The sequence below is a fragment of the Phlebotomus papatasi genome, chromosome 1, assembly GCF_024763615.1.
Source record: "Phlebotomus papatasi isolate M1 chromosome 1, Ppap_2.1, whole genome shotgun sequence".
Classification (NCBI taxonomy): domain Eukaryota; kingdom Metazoa; phylum Arthropoda; class Insecta; order Diptera; family Psychodidae; genus Phlebotomus; species Phlebotomus papatasi.
Window position 1 is genome coordinate 45,100,839 of NC_077222.1, and position 14,882 is coordinate 45,115,720.

Consider the following 14,882-nt stretch of genomic DNA (forward strand, 5'->3'; position numbering starts at 1 on the left):
TCACGAATACCTCAACACATTTTGCTTAATACATCTATAAATATAATATAAGTTTATTACAGCAATCAACACTGCAAATTCGATCAAACTTTCATTAACATTTTTTGGCAATGGTAGAGATTAGAATATTATTTTGGCAAGTTTAATGTTTTATTATATTTTTTAGATGTAATTAATCGGTTTTTCTTGTGAATTGATAACTCTCAGTTAACCATATTAAATTTTGACTACCATTATCTGGTCTTTTGATGTTTACTTACGAAGATTTATATTCAAAATTAATTTTTCATTGAATTCACAAACAATATTTTTTTGCACGAGTTCAAATTTCACAAGAGTTCAGGGTCCGTTTGTTCGACCTTCGCGATATTTTTGTTATTGTTAAATTTGTGTGTATTATTTGATGTTACAAAATAATTATAGAAGTTATAATTTATATTTCATTAGGAAAATTGCAGGAAAACAGTTGTGCAATGCAATCTTTGGCATCAACTGTGAAAGTCACAGTTTTTTAGTAAAGGAATCATACATGAAGTGTGACCTTTTTCTTAGCTGGAGCAAAATGTGGTTAATTTTAGAAAAAAGATATCCCCCCGAAAGAAGATGTTATATATGGTATATTTTTAAAAGAAATCTCTCAACTCATGATGAGTTGTGGGGTCTCTGGGAGGAAAGGAATTCTATGTATGTAACGGCATAAATCTATTCTCTTGTATGTACCCCGTCGAATCATTTTGATGTTGTAAAACATTGTGTGTTGAGAGCGACTATTTGTGGTGATTTGTGAGTATAAGTAATGTAACATGGACTGGAGGAAATTGAAGAAAAAGTGAAATAATTAAAACAAGTAACTGTCAATTGCCATAGTTACTCACTTTGGTGAAACTGGCTTGTGTGAATTTTTCTGGGATATTTTTTTTCTTCTTCTTCAAAGCACCAAAGAAATCTCATTAGATAGATTTTTATATATTTTTGGGGGAAGTGAAAGAGTATAAAAAAAAGGAGAAAAAAAGACGTGAAAGATGAAATTTTTCTGATAGAAGCACATGAAATAAGACACATGTGGTATAAAAATTTTTATTTGAAAAAAAAATGACCATATTTCTTTCTCAGTGTTTTAACTATATGTTGTTGGTGCATTCTGCCGAAGAAAAAAGAGTAATATTGTAGTAAAAGTCGCTACAATGGCTTTTCTATAAAACTTTGTATTACTTTTCACTTGGTGTAGCAGAAAAAAAAGAGCACTGAAAAAAATCCCATCGGTCAATGCCATTCAATTATGAATGGCCATGTGTGTGATCTTAGGGCAAGAAAAAGAAGAGTAGAGAGTGGAAGTATAAGAGTCTATTTATTCGGACTATTAATTCTCGACACCTCTAATTAGACCAATGTGAAAACTATGTGAAGATTTTTTTCCCTAAGTTTATACCACACAGAAAAAAAAATATTTTGTAAAAATGTTCGCAAATGTTTGTGAATTCCTATGGGGGAGTTACGAAATGCTCGTGAATCGTATAACCCACAAACATGTTCGTAAAAGTTTGTACTTTTTTTACAAACATTGTTCGTAACATGGTCATTTGACGAACATTTTTTGTACTTTTACAAACATTTGTTTGTAAATTTTCATAAACACACATAAAATGTTCGTAAAATTTTACCATTTGTTCGTAAAAGTTTGTTTTCCTGTCGAACATTTTACGAACATTTACGAACAAATGACAAAATTTTACGAACATTTTTTCTGTGTTTACGGACATTTACGACAAATGTTTGTAAAAGTACAAAAAATGTTCGTCAAAAATGATCATGTTACGAACAATGTTTGTGAAAAAAAGTACAAACTTTTACGAACTTGTTTGTGGGTTATACGATTCACGAGCATTTCGTAACTCTTCCATAGGAATTCACAAACATTTACGAACATTTTTACAAAATATTTTTTTCTGTGCAGATTTAACTTTATTCATAATTATTTAAACTATTGATTGCAGATAATTCACCGTGCATCTCAAAGTATTTGGTGGAGAAGGCCAAGGCGGACGGTTCAACTGATAATATTACCATCATCATCGTCTTCCTCAAGGATCCGGCGATTATAGGGAAGTCTGTGGCTGATTGGGCACAGCAGCAAGTGGCCATGGAAACTGAGTATGCAACCAACAATGAACCAATGTATGCAACTGATCAGATTATCTCAGCTACGGGCGGTGGGACTCTGGGATCGGCGGAGGAGGAGGAAGATAGTTTGAATAATTTGGTGAAAACTGCATCAGCACCAATTGGAAGTGATGGTGTGACGACGGGTGACTTGCTCGGGGATGAAAATAATTTCTATTGTGATACAAATCTGAATGGATCTGGTGTCAATATCGTGCCGGAAATTCATCAGTCGGCAACGGGAAAACGTTCAGCTGTGGATAGTAATGATGAAGAATGTGATTTGGGACCAGAAACAGATGTTGATGCTGGTGATGAGATTATGTTGAGTCCAGAGGAGGAGTCCAGTGTAGCGGCGGCTAAGGAGGAGAAGCAATTTGAGCCAAAAGAAATTGATGCCAGTGAAGAAACATCCGAAGATTACAATCCATTCATCACACACTCCAATGAGGAGCAATTTGAGTTGCGTCAGGAGAATTTATTGAAATATCCATCAGATGAATTCAGTGTACCAACCTCAGGAGAAGACTTACCGCCAATGCAGCACAATCCCTTTGACATTCCAGTGCATGAGAAAGAACAGAATCCCTTCCATTTGGATGGATCAAATTCTGAAATTCCTCAAGAAATTGCTCAGGTTGATACGGAAAATCCCATAGAAAGTACAGTAGAATCCACAGAAAGTGACTATCTCAACCAAAATGTTGACGTAACGGATGATTGTGAGACAATTAGAAATGTTCCAGAATTGGGCGAACAATTGCCGGAAGTGACCAATGATGAGATTTCTCTCTTTGGCAAGAACCTCGAAAGTCTTCAGGCATTTAGTGAGTCAATACCAATTCAAGGTGAGCAACATCATGATGCCACTCCGGAAATTCTGGATGATAACATTGAAGCAGAGGCAGTTGAGATGAAGCAGGAAATTCAGCAGGATACCGTACAAGATTTACCTGCGGAACAGCCACAAAATGTTTCTGATCACCCTCCACAGGACCACCTGGAAGATGTCAATTTTGAGATCACCTCGGAACAGAGTAAGTGTTAATGTCTTTAACCTGTTTTAAAATAAATTGCGTGGGGATTGAGGATAAACAGACATACGGGACGAAAGAGCATGAGTGGGTTAAAAATACAGAAAATGCGTGCTCTCAATTTTTCTCTGGAAAAAAAAATTCGATCAAGAAATTTATTTTAGAGATTTTTGTGATTATTCATTTAACATTTTTAGAAAATTGCAAATGATTTATTTTACAAATTTTTGTAAATCAAAATCAAACATAAAAATTTATACAGTCGTGAAAATAAATGTAGTTCCACCCCATAATCCTTAAAAAAAACTCAATAAAAAAGGAGTTTCGAAAAATTTGTACTCATAGGCGTACCGTGGCGGGGGCGAAAGGAACGATCGCCCCGGGCGCCGTAAAAATAAGGGGCGCCGTAAGGCAACAAAAACTTAGAGACACTAAAAAAAAGTATTATAAAGTGTAGGGGCGCTTTAAAAATGAGCCCTTATAAAATTAGAGCTCTTAGACGCTAAACAATTAGAAAGAAAAAATAATGGCGTAAGAAATTGGGAATAGGGGAGACTGGGGCAAAAAGTAAAAAAAAACGGATATTTTATTTTTTTACAAGCTACTCGAACGCTTCAAAAATATATAATTAGTGCAGTTTTATAGGAAATTTACCGCTCTACAACTTTGTGAAAGTAATTTTCCTCTATTTTGTAAGGAAATACGTTTATCGAGCCAATTTCTAAAAGGTAATTTTGGGACTATTCTCAAAAATGCTGGGGCAAGTAGTATCAGACATTGGGTATTATCATATTTTGATTCGCTTCATTACAGGCTTCCGTAAATTTGAAAAAATACCTAGAGGACATATTTTCATCGAAAATTTATTCATCTATACCTTTCTAAAACACCGTTTTCTCTGCGAGTAAACGAGAAAAGCGCTTTTCAAGCTATTTTAGAAAAAAAAAACACACAAAAGACTTCAAATCATTTGACCAATGCAAACAACAAGTGGCGAGACATGATAATGACGTTTCTTTTCTCCGTGAGACATCAGAAATTGCTTGGCTTTTAGTTACTTTTTGCTCTATACCTTTTGTTACTTTTTACCCCAAGTTGCCATTTTTAATAAAAGGATTTCTGGAGAAAAGAACTTTTGTGAAATTCTAAAATAGATAGCGGATTCGTATTCAAAAAATCCAAATTATTTAGAAAATATTCACCAGTGCATCAATTTTGGAAAATAAGTAGGTAATAATTGCTGCAAGGAAAATATTTCAAAAATAGGGCTAAAAATTTCGATATTTTTATTTTCTAAATTCCTTGTTCGAATTCTAAGAAACTTACGACATTGAAGAAGATCTATGGAGACTATCTATAGAAACAAATTTGAGCCGCTATCTTTTTTACCTTGGAAGATATTGAATTTTGAATTTTTCGATTTGTGACTTTTTGCCCCAGTCTCCTCTATTAAAAAATTAGGACATTTAAATTAGAACGCCAAAAAAATAGGGACGCCGAAAATTGAGAATGTTAAATCTTAAAGCGTTCAAATATGAAAGCGCTCTAATTGGAACATATTAAAAGTATTGCGCCCACAAAATAGGGGCCGAAAAATTTATAGAGTGGAAAAACCAATAGTGAACCTAGATCACCTTATAAAGGTGTAATTCTGTCATTAAAAATTCGGCTTGTGAGCAAACTTGAGGGGTTCTTATTTCTAAACTAACGCTAATTTGCTTTCATAATTTACTAGACATAGTATTTGTAGCAGGTCAATTAAGGGAAATGTACCAGCAATTGTCAGTCTACCTCAGATGAGGTGTATGATCTCCAGAGATCTTAGATCTTTTTTCAAGGAGAGTATTCCTGCGCAAGAAACGTGTCCTTTGATATAAAAGATATTTAAAGATTAAAGAGAAAAGTAAGAAGAAAAGAAAAAGGTAATCGCAGGAACAATTAAGAGATAGGCGATAGTTTGTTCTGAGAATATTTTCCTTATGTCATTCTCTATAAATTTTCCTTAGATATCAACATGTTAAAAATTTACGAACTGCGATGAAACAAATTAAATTAAAATATTTCTATCCATTTCTTAAAGATTTTCATCTTAAATCGATACTATTGATTTCGAGAAAATCTTAAAAAACCGTATTTTTATACATTTTCCAAAATATATATATCTAAAAAAAAAACATAGAAAGAGAAAATTTTCCGAAAATTTGGCTGTCAATTTTTAGCATGAGGCTTTGCTCAAAAATATATCCTGTGAACATATCCTATCAACAGACGAATATTCAATACGTAGGTAAATGATAAGTTGTAAAAATTTCAGTAGATATTTTAAATAGGAGGGTCAAGAGACGCTGGACAAGATACACGCCCCGGGCGCCAAAATCTCTTGGTACGCCACTGTTTGTACTACACACTAGGAGCATTTTTTTTTAAAGATGCCTTTTTAACGAAAATTTCGCCTATCCTTGTAGGCAGAAACGTCAGAATCTTTTTAAAAGACAATTTTTGACGAAAATTGCTTCTAGTGTGTTGACACCCTAAAACATAATGAGCTTTCATACCAATATAAAAAATCGGCATTTTCATTTTAGTATTCTTATGTTTAGCCATAGTATTCTTATGTCTTATGGCCTCTACATACTAGAGAAATTTATGTTCATATTGAAGCAAATTCCCTATGCTTGTGTAGGAAATACTCTTCAATATGAACATATATATCTCTGTAAAGGCTATTAGACAGACTTAGGACTTAAACCAAAAGACGGCTTTAGGTAATTATAATCAAAATAATGATCAAATTACAATTTCCATCAGTTCCTGACTAATCTGTCTCTCGGATTAAAGTCAATGTACTAGAAATACTTGAGGTAGAATGTTCATATTTTGGAATTAGTTTCTTACAGATTAGAAAGGATTTTTTTGAATTTTTTTTTTAAAACTATTATGGAGGCGCTGCCAAAAAACAAACGTCTTAACGGTGACTGAATTTAAATTCTTTACGTTAATTAATTACAAACTCTAATGATTTTGATAGAGTAACTATGCAAGAACCCAATTTGGTAATCAGAATTTAAATCAGGAAAGAGGATGAAGGACAATTTTAACAAGTTCGACGGGATGTCGAATTTTCCATCCGCCATTTTGAGCAAAAATCTTGTATGACTTTCCGCGAAGCTAGAAAATAACAACAAAATGTATTTCCATCTCTGTCGGGTTATTTTTTTCCAAGTAATTGATGGACTAAATTTACTAAAAATACATTCCCGACAGCAATTCGGATAACAATTGCCCAGGAATAAATAATCTAAAATCACTCAATTTGCGTATGATGTGTAATACTATGGTAAAGAATGGGTTAACTAGAAAAACGGCTTAGTTAGTGGGAAATTGATGGGAATTTAGTCAAATTAATATTTTGATTATAAATTACGTTAAGCCGTCTCTGATTAATACGGGGTTCAGTCCTGAGATTTAGCCATATGGCATATCTGCTCTAATTTCTCAACAATCAAGATTGAGAAAAGCAATAAAATTGGTTGCTAGGGGGAAGTGGGGCTACTTTGAGCTGTGGGTCTAGATTGTTGTACGACTTTTTCACATACTTCTGAATTAAGCTGGTTCTAACAATAATTTTATTTAGATCCGCAAATATTTTATCTATATAAACTACATCATGATAAAATCCAGTTTCTATTAGAAATATGCGAAAAATCGTATAACAATGTAGCCCTACTTCCCCCTATTTAGGACTTTGAGATCTTCGGGAACTGGACTAAACCTCTAGTCTCTAGTCTTAAGAAGACCGCTTAAGTCGTAAGTGTGTCTAGTCTAGGACATTAGAATTGTAAAGGGATGATGTCTTTTATGGTGTCTACGTCTACACACTAGAAGCAATTTTCGTCAAAAAATAGCCTTTAAAAAAAATCTGACGTTTCCGCCCTCAAGTATAGGGGAAATTTTTTTTAAAAGGGCATTTTTTAAAGAAATTTCTAATAGTGTGTAGACGCCATTTAGATTGGAAATAAGTATAATTACACTCAATAAATTTAGTGCTCTTGTATTTCTTTTTCACTAATTCAAGGTCAATATTTTTTAGTAATTTTGTTTTTTAAATTAAATAAAAATAATAAATTTAATGAGTTTAACAAAAAATAAAATCATTTTCGAGACTTCTTTTTTATTAGGGGTTCATCTCATCTATTAGATGATTGCCCCATGGACTTTTTTTTGTTGATTTTTTTTAAAGGAATATCTAGTGGAATTATACTTTTTTCCACCACTGTATTAATTGGTTTACTTGGTTTACTTACATTCAAGATTGAATTCAATTGAAGCACTCCTTTGCCCTAACTAAAAAAAGATCCAAAAGTCAAGCTAAATTATTACACTGATAGCTCCAGTAAATATTGAGTTAGATTATAGTGTAGACATTTTTTTAATTTTATTTCTTTATAATAATTTATTTTAATGACTGCTAGTTTTAATTATTTGAAATTCCCAAAAACTTGTTATCGGGAAGCATTTGTAGGGTTTCTCCAGTGACTGTCGCGCCGCCACATTACTGAACTCAAAGTTAAAATTGACAATGAAGATTGCAGCGCCGCACCGTCAGTCTCTCTAAAAGAAGTGAATTTTGCGAATTTTACTCCAATTTGTAATAGTTTTTAGTTCGTTTTAACGTGAAAAATCAAACGATTGGTGTGTATTTACGTGTTTTGTGGTGTTATTAGTGCACGCTGATATAGAAATTGGTACGGAATGAGGTATACTTCATGAATTATAAGCAAAAGAAATGGTGCCTAGCGGCAGACATTTATGCGACGAAGAAGTTCACAATGAAACTTTAAATACTTTTACTGGCTGTGATTCTCTTGGTTACCATATAGTGCTATTTTAAGGTGTTCTGATAAAATTTGTACTTGATTAGAAAAATTCCTATTTTTAAAATTGTGTTTTTTGGTGAAATATTTTAAAGAGATTGATCATTCAATTATCTAATAATTGCAATTTTTTTTTAAATGTCTGAGTATTGTAACTTTCGTTAATACTTTTATTCTTTAATTTCTAAATAAAATATTAATTGCAATAATTAAATATTATCAATCACAATTTTTGATAATGTAATAAATTTTAATAGTCAATAGTTTAATCGCAAAAGCCGGGATTTTGAAAAGCATTCCAAGTTACATTGAAGAGGAACGGTATGTGTCTATTTGTGCAAAAATCTCTTTATTTATAATCTCCCTTTTCGTTTGTTTTATTTATAAACCCCCACCAAAGCGATTAGGTGAGATGTATTGACAATTTTTAAAGGGCGCACAAATATGGGAGATAGAAAAAGTGAAATAATTTTTTAAGGTCGCCGAATGTGGGGTTATGTAAAAGTGATAAAAATATGGGACCATTTTATGTTGAAATTACAAGAATTTACCCTCAGAAATGGTGCTGTTTTTCCCTCAATTACATCAATATCAAAATATTTATTTAGTTGCATTTAGTCATTTGTTGTGTCGCCATGGAGTTTGTTAACTCGGACTATTTATATGGGTGTGAAACACCGCCCAAGAAGTCTCACACTTTGAAGGTGGAGAACTTACATCCATTCTAGCTTGTTGCTTTGCATTTTTGTGGGAGAGATCTCTCTGATCAGACGTTCTTTAGGAAAGTATATAGATAGGCTTTTTTTTGCCCTCCCAAACTATACATAAATGAAAGTAAATTTGGATATTTCTAGCTTGAGGGAGAGGAGATAAGTGTGAGAAGAGCAATTTCCGGATGATAATATTAATGAGAAAGATTAAACAGATTTTTGGCTCTTTTTGCTGACGATTTAGGATGGTTATCTCAGTCAGAAATGGCAAATAAGCAAATAAGATTCATGGTCGATATTTCGTAATTTAACACCCGATCTTATTTCTTTCTCCAACTAGCAATCGGTTTGTGGTGGTCGTGTGGTGGTGTAAATAAATAAAATTTCATAATAATCTACAGTACTCGAAAAAAATATAATGCCATAATTTTGTTTATGCTTTTGAGTGTGGTGTCGTTTAAGAAATTTTATTATGCCAAAGGCATAATACTTTTTATTTGGTTAATATGCTTTTGAAACCACTTATGAGAGTAAGCAAGATGACTAGGTCTGTAGAGATTCTGTTTCAGTATGACAATGTCATATGACAAATTTAAAAACAGTGCCCGCTCTCTAATCCAGATCGGTGTAATCAGGACGCTCTGGGCGATATATCGATGGTTACATTTAAAATAATTTTGCAGTTATTACAATTTTGCAGGAATGAAAACGAATTATCTTATGATGTGTTTTTGTTTAACCCTTTAAGGACGATGGGAACACCGGTTTCCCATAAAGAAATTTTTTTTTCTGACTACCTAAAGTTATTTTTCCTTATGTTTTTACGTAAATGCAAAGTAGAAGGTTGAAGAAATCTAGGATATTTTTTTCAAGTCTCCAGCTATTTGCTACATAGTAAATTTTTAATCTCAAAAATGACTATAATTTTCAAATTCTCATAATGAAAATTAATTTTAATTATTTATTAAGAAATTATTAATTTATTTATTTATATTTATTAATTATTAAGAAACTACAATACACAAACATAATATTTTTCATTAGAGTGAAAATTATCATTCACTCGTATTGTCAGAAAAATTACTTAAATTGTTGGTCTATTTTTGTCCCTATTGGTCAGAGAGCCAAAAAATATACCAAATCAGACTTTGTAGGATTTTATAAGGATAGATGTAAGACTTTGTACTGATCTTGCTTATCGGTTTCATTTTTATTGCTGATTTTCGCAATTTTTGCAATTTTTTATGCTATTATACTTTATTTATCAAATTTATTATGGTGTCTACACACTAGAAGCAATTTTTGTCAAAAATTGCCTTTTTAAAAAAAAATCTGACGTTTCTGCCTACAAGGATAGAGTATATTTTCTTCAAAAAGGCATTTTTTAAAGAAATTCAAAAACGGTTTTTTAAAAAAGGGAATTTTTGACGAAAATTGCTTCTAGTGTGTAGACACCATAATAAATTAGATAAATAAAGTATAATAGCATAGAATTCTGTAATTATGTCTTTTTAATCTTATTTATAACTTTTATTCTAATTCTACAAAAAAAAGTGTATTATATTTTCGAGACGTTGAACAAATTCAAAAAATCCATCCGGATAACGAAGCGGACATCTGTCATATTGTCTCCCAATCATCAATTATCTGAATAACGAAGCGGACGTTGTATTTCTATTGGGTAAATTCGGAAAATCTATTGAGAAATGCGATTCATATCAATCACTGAAAACTTTATAGACTCTTTTGAATATCCATTCAATGTTTACAGGATTTTAATATTGTTCTGTTTCTGCAACTGATTTTTACCACGATATTTGTCATTACATTGTCAGACTATTACAGAATTCCCCTATTGGATTTTAGTCTCTCATTTTAACCAGCGCACAATAACTTTTCTTTGTAAAGGTGATTTTTATATTGCCTGAAAGTGAAAGAGATGACTAGATCTAGATCTCATTCGCTCTAATTGAAATATCAAAAATATGTTTACAAAATAAAATTTATTGTGCGTTGGGCGCTATTTTGCTCTATTCTTTCGTGTCTAGACTCTTGATCGTTTAAAAGGTTTACAATTATTCTCGTATTGGAGAAATATGCTAGTGTTTTATTAGGGAGATTTCTTTCCATGCTCCTTTAACTAATGGCCTCTATACACCAGAGAAATTTATGTTTATATTGAAGGAAATCCCCGATGCTTGTACAGGAGAAACTCTTCAATATGGAGATAAATTTCTCTAGTGTGTAGGGGACATAAGTTTTGTTGCAATTCTTTACATAATTAGCTTAGAGTTTTATTTCCAGTCGATAAATTGTTTTTTTTTTTGTTTTCAAGTAGGGGGTAGTGGGGCAGTTTTGAAAAGTTGATTTTCACCTATTTTTAAATAAAATTGAGCCTTATGCCCAACGCACAATGACTTTTAGTGACATTTAGTTTAGTGGCATTTCAATGATAGTGAGTGATATCTAGATCTAGCCATCTCGCTCATTCTCATGAGTAATTATGAACACATGTTTACAAACAAAAGTTATTGTGCGTTGGTCATTATTGTGATATAATTTAGCTACACAAACAGATTGAGGAGCTAAATTACATTATGATATGGATAAGTTCCATTTAAACATAGGAGAAAAATCCTAATTTCAAAGCTGCCCTACATTCACAGCTACCCCCTAGGGTACCACTTCCCCCTATGGATGCTGTTTAACTCTTTCCGGACCACAACATATCCAGCGAACGAATTTCAGTAAAACTCACTTTTTTGTAACTCTCAGTGGTCAAATATGATACTTTTGTAGAGAAAGAATTTTCTCCGCCTCTGGGAAATTGGAAAACTCATGGGAACTCTCGTCCCCAAAAGAACGCAAAGGATACAAACTTCAATTTTTCCAAAGCCAATATTATCGATTTTGTAAACTATTTGTGCGTGTCAAAGGACTCCTGTACGATGTTGATAACTAAAACAAGGTGAATTATTGACCAGTATCTTGTGGGATGTCCAGGAAGTGCTAAAAAAGACACCCAGCTCCTGCTTGTAAACAGATTCCTCATAATATTTTACACATAACACTTTAAAGCACATTTGTTTCAACACGATGTTATTGTAGACACATTAAACTTTCTCAAAAGCATAAAAGACACTTCCTGGACAATCAGAATTCACCAAAATCAGGAAGAATAGGAAAAACTTCCTTGAAAGCAATCTCTCTCGCTGCCAAATGTCAAAATTATCGGCCATATTGGCAAAAATTTCGCTCCCGCTTGGAATTTTCTTACAAGGTTGGTGTCAAAAAGTAAATGGCCTCTAGATTTTTGCGGTTGAGAGTACCCATTAAGTTTGAACAAGTTTTTTGAAAATTTAAGAAAAAATTGTTTTTCGAATTTATGTAATCTGTAATTGTTAGTTATCATAAATATTTATCTAGAAATATCGAAAAAGTCACAATATCTCCAAGGAAGCAGAAAATCGAAAATTCACGATTTTTGACCAAAAATATCTAATCTCAAGAGTTAATTAGGATCCTGCAAAAAATATCCTAGATTTGGACATCCTTATAGTTTGTAATTATCCACAAGAATCGGATTTTTATCGATTCTAGATAGTCTAAAAAAATTGTTGTTTCCATGGGTACCCAGTGTCCCAAAGGAGACAAAAGAGTTAACCAACGACCAGGATTCTTTGCGAAATAGATTTGCGTTTAATACTTCACTGAGAGAAATCCGAAAAAAATTAAAATAACACTCTGGAAATGTTTATTTTATCCTGCAGTATTGATGTGAAATCTGTGTAAATATTATGCTTTTTAGGTGTATTAGCGGTTAAAGTTATCCTTTTTCATGTTAATTTTACCCTTAAAAAGGTGTAAAATTAACATTAAAAAATTTTGATATATTTTTACACCTAAAAATTGTTAAAGTTATGAGCAAAAAAAGTTAATCTCACCCCCGTTTTTTTTCTCAGTGGATGATGATATGCCTCTTCCCTACCGTTCTCAAATTCGTAAAAATCATTCGTGGTATTTTAATTGATGTAAGCAAGAGTGTTTCATGGTCTTTATGCCCAGCGCACAATGACTCTTATTGTAAACATGTTTTTAAAATTTCCTATAAGAGTGAGGAGAGGATGACTATATACACTGAGAAAAAAAAGAGGGTGCGATTAACATTTTTTCCTCATAACATTAACACTTTTTAGGTGTAAAAATATATCAACATTTTTTAATGTTAATTTTACACCTTTTTAAGGGTAAAATGGGTAAAATTAACATGAAAAAAGGATAACTTTAACCCCTAATACACCTAAAAGGGGTATTATTTACACCGATTTCGGATCAATACTGCAGGGTATAATTAACATTTCCGGAATGTTATTTTAACTTTTTCGGATTTCTCTCAGTGTAGGTTTCATTCACTATGACAGAAAAGTCAAAAATGTGTTTACAAAACAAAAGTTATTGAGCGCCTGGGCATTACACACAGAGAAATTGGAGAAATTTATGTTTATATTGATGCAAATTCCCTACGCTTTTGTAGGAAAAATTCTTCAATATGGACATAAATTTCTTTAATGTGTAGAGGCCTTTAGTCATGATAATTTCAGTAGTTTATTAAATTTTCATTTATTGAATTGTACAAAGAAATCCAACACAATTTTATTTACTTATCCTTACAATATTTTTCTTTATTTGCGAATAATATTATTTCTTTTTTGCGAATCTGAACTTGAAAAAAGGATCACTAGAACTTCTATTTAATCGTTTATCCTTTTTTAAAATATATATTTTGAGTTATCTGAGCGTTATCTCACGAAGTTCAGCATTCCTTATAAAGGGTTTTCAAGATCAAATGATTCTAAACTTTGTGGAGAGCATACGTTTTAAGTAATTGGAACCAATTTAAATTTATACAAAAAGTTCTTGAATCAATTTTTTAATCGATCAATAATTTGAACCTTTACTGTTTTAACCCTTTAAGGACGATTTGAACACCGGTGTCCCATAAAGAATATATTTTTTTCTGACTACCTGAACTTATTTTTTTCTTATGTCTGTACATAATTGTAAAGTAGAAGGTTGAAGGAATCTACAATATTTTTTGCAAGACTCTAGCTATTTGCTATGTAGTAAATATTTAAGCTTAAAAATGACAAATTTTTAAATTCTCATATTGAAAAATGATTTTAATTATTTTTTATACTTCCAGTTTTTTTTTAAGCAAAACCCTTTTTGGCAATAAAAACTACAATACTCATACGTAATATTTTTCATTAAAGCGAAAAATATTATTCATTGGTATTGTCAGAAAAATTACTTAAATTTTTTGGGCTATTTTTGTCCCTATTGTTCATAGAAACACAAAATACACCGAATTAGACTCTGTTGAACTTTCCAAGGTTAGATGTAAGACTTATCATTGATTATATTTCTCAGTTTAATTTTTATTGTTGATTTTCAGTCTGTAAAAAGTGTCTCGGTCGTTAAAGGGTTAATTCATATTAAAATGAGATTGTTGCGAAATTTCGTGACATAATATTTCTTTTCTTTCTCCAAATCCAATTTAATCCAGAATCTGAATGTGCGGTGGCGGAATTACCAAGTGACACAGCAGCAGTGACCGAAAGTGCAGGAATAGTTGAAAGTGAAGAAGAATCTGACGAAGAGTGGAATTATATTAAGGGAGAGCAGCAGAAGGAGCTGAAAGTGAAGGAATCTCACGCAATTTCACAAGCAATTGCTGAGTCTCAAGAGGCTTGTTCAGATGTAAGTCCATTCAACCCACAAAATCTCATTTGCAATTTACTCTTATTTTCATTTTTTTCCTACACAAATTTCCGATTTTTTTTTCATCCCACATGAACTAGTTTCTTTTTTTTTTTGAATTTTATTTGTGCTCTCTTGCTTTAAAATTTACGTTGATCTTTGCGATTTCTCACCTCAATATTGCTAAATGCAAATTTTTCTCACTCTCTCAGTTTGTTGTGGACATTTATTACTCCTTCTCATTTATAATTTCACAATGTTTACTTGTTTATATGGCATTTTTTTTTCTTACATCTGGTGATTGTGAAGCAAGTTTAATATATTTTTTTATGTTGGTACATACA

General features: G+C 32.0%; 1 protein-coding gene across 2 annotated transcripts in view; it reads left to right on the plus strand.

Annotated features, from left to right (window-relative positions):
• LOC129799357 (serine-rich adhesin for platelets-like) overlaps nucleotides 1-14,882 on the plus strand; it is a 77,454-nt gene that overhangs the window by 43,274 nt on the left and 19,298 nt on the right. For both annotated transcript variants that reach the window (XM_055843174.1, XM_055843175.1), the window contains exons 6-7: nucleotides 1,995-3,197; nucleotides 14,345-14,538. In XM_055843174.1, the coding sequence (XP_055699149.1) occupies nucleotides 1,995-3,197; nucleotides 14,345-14,538 (1,397 nt within the window). The remainder of the gene's footprint in view (nucleotides 1-1,994; nucleotides 3,198-14,344; nucleotides 14,539-14,882) is intronic.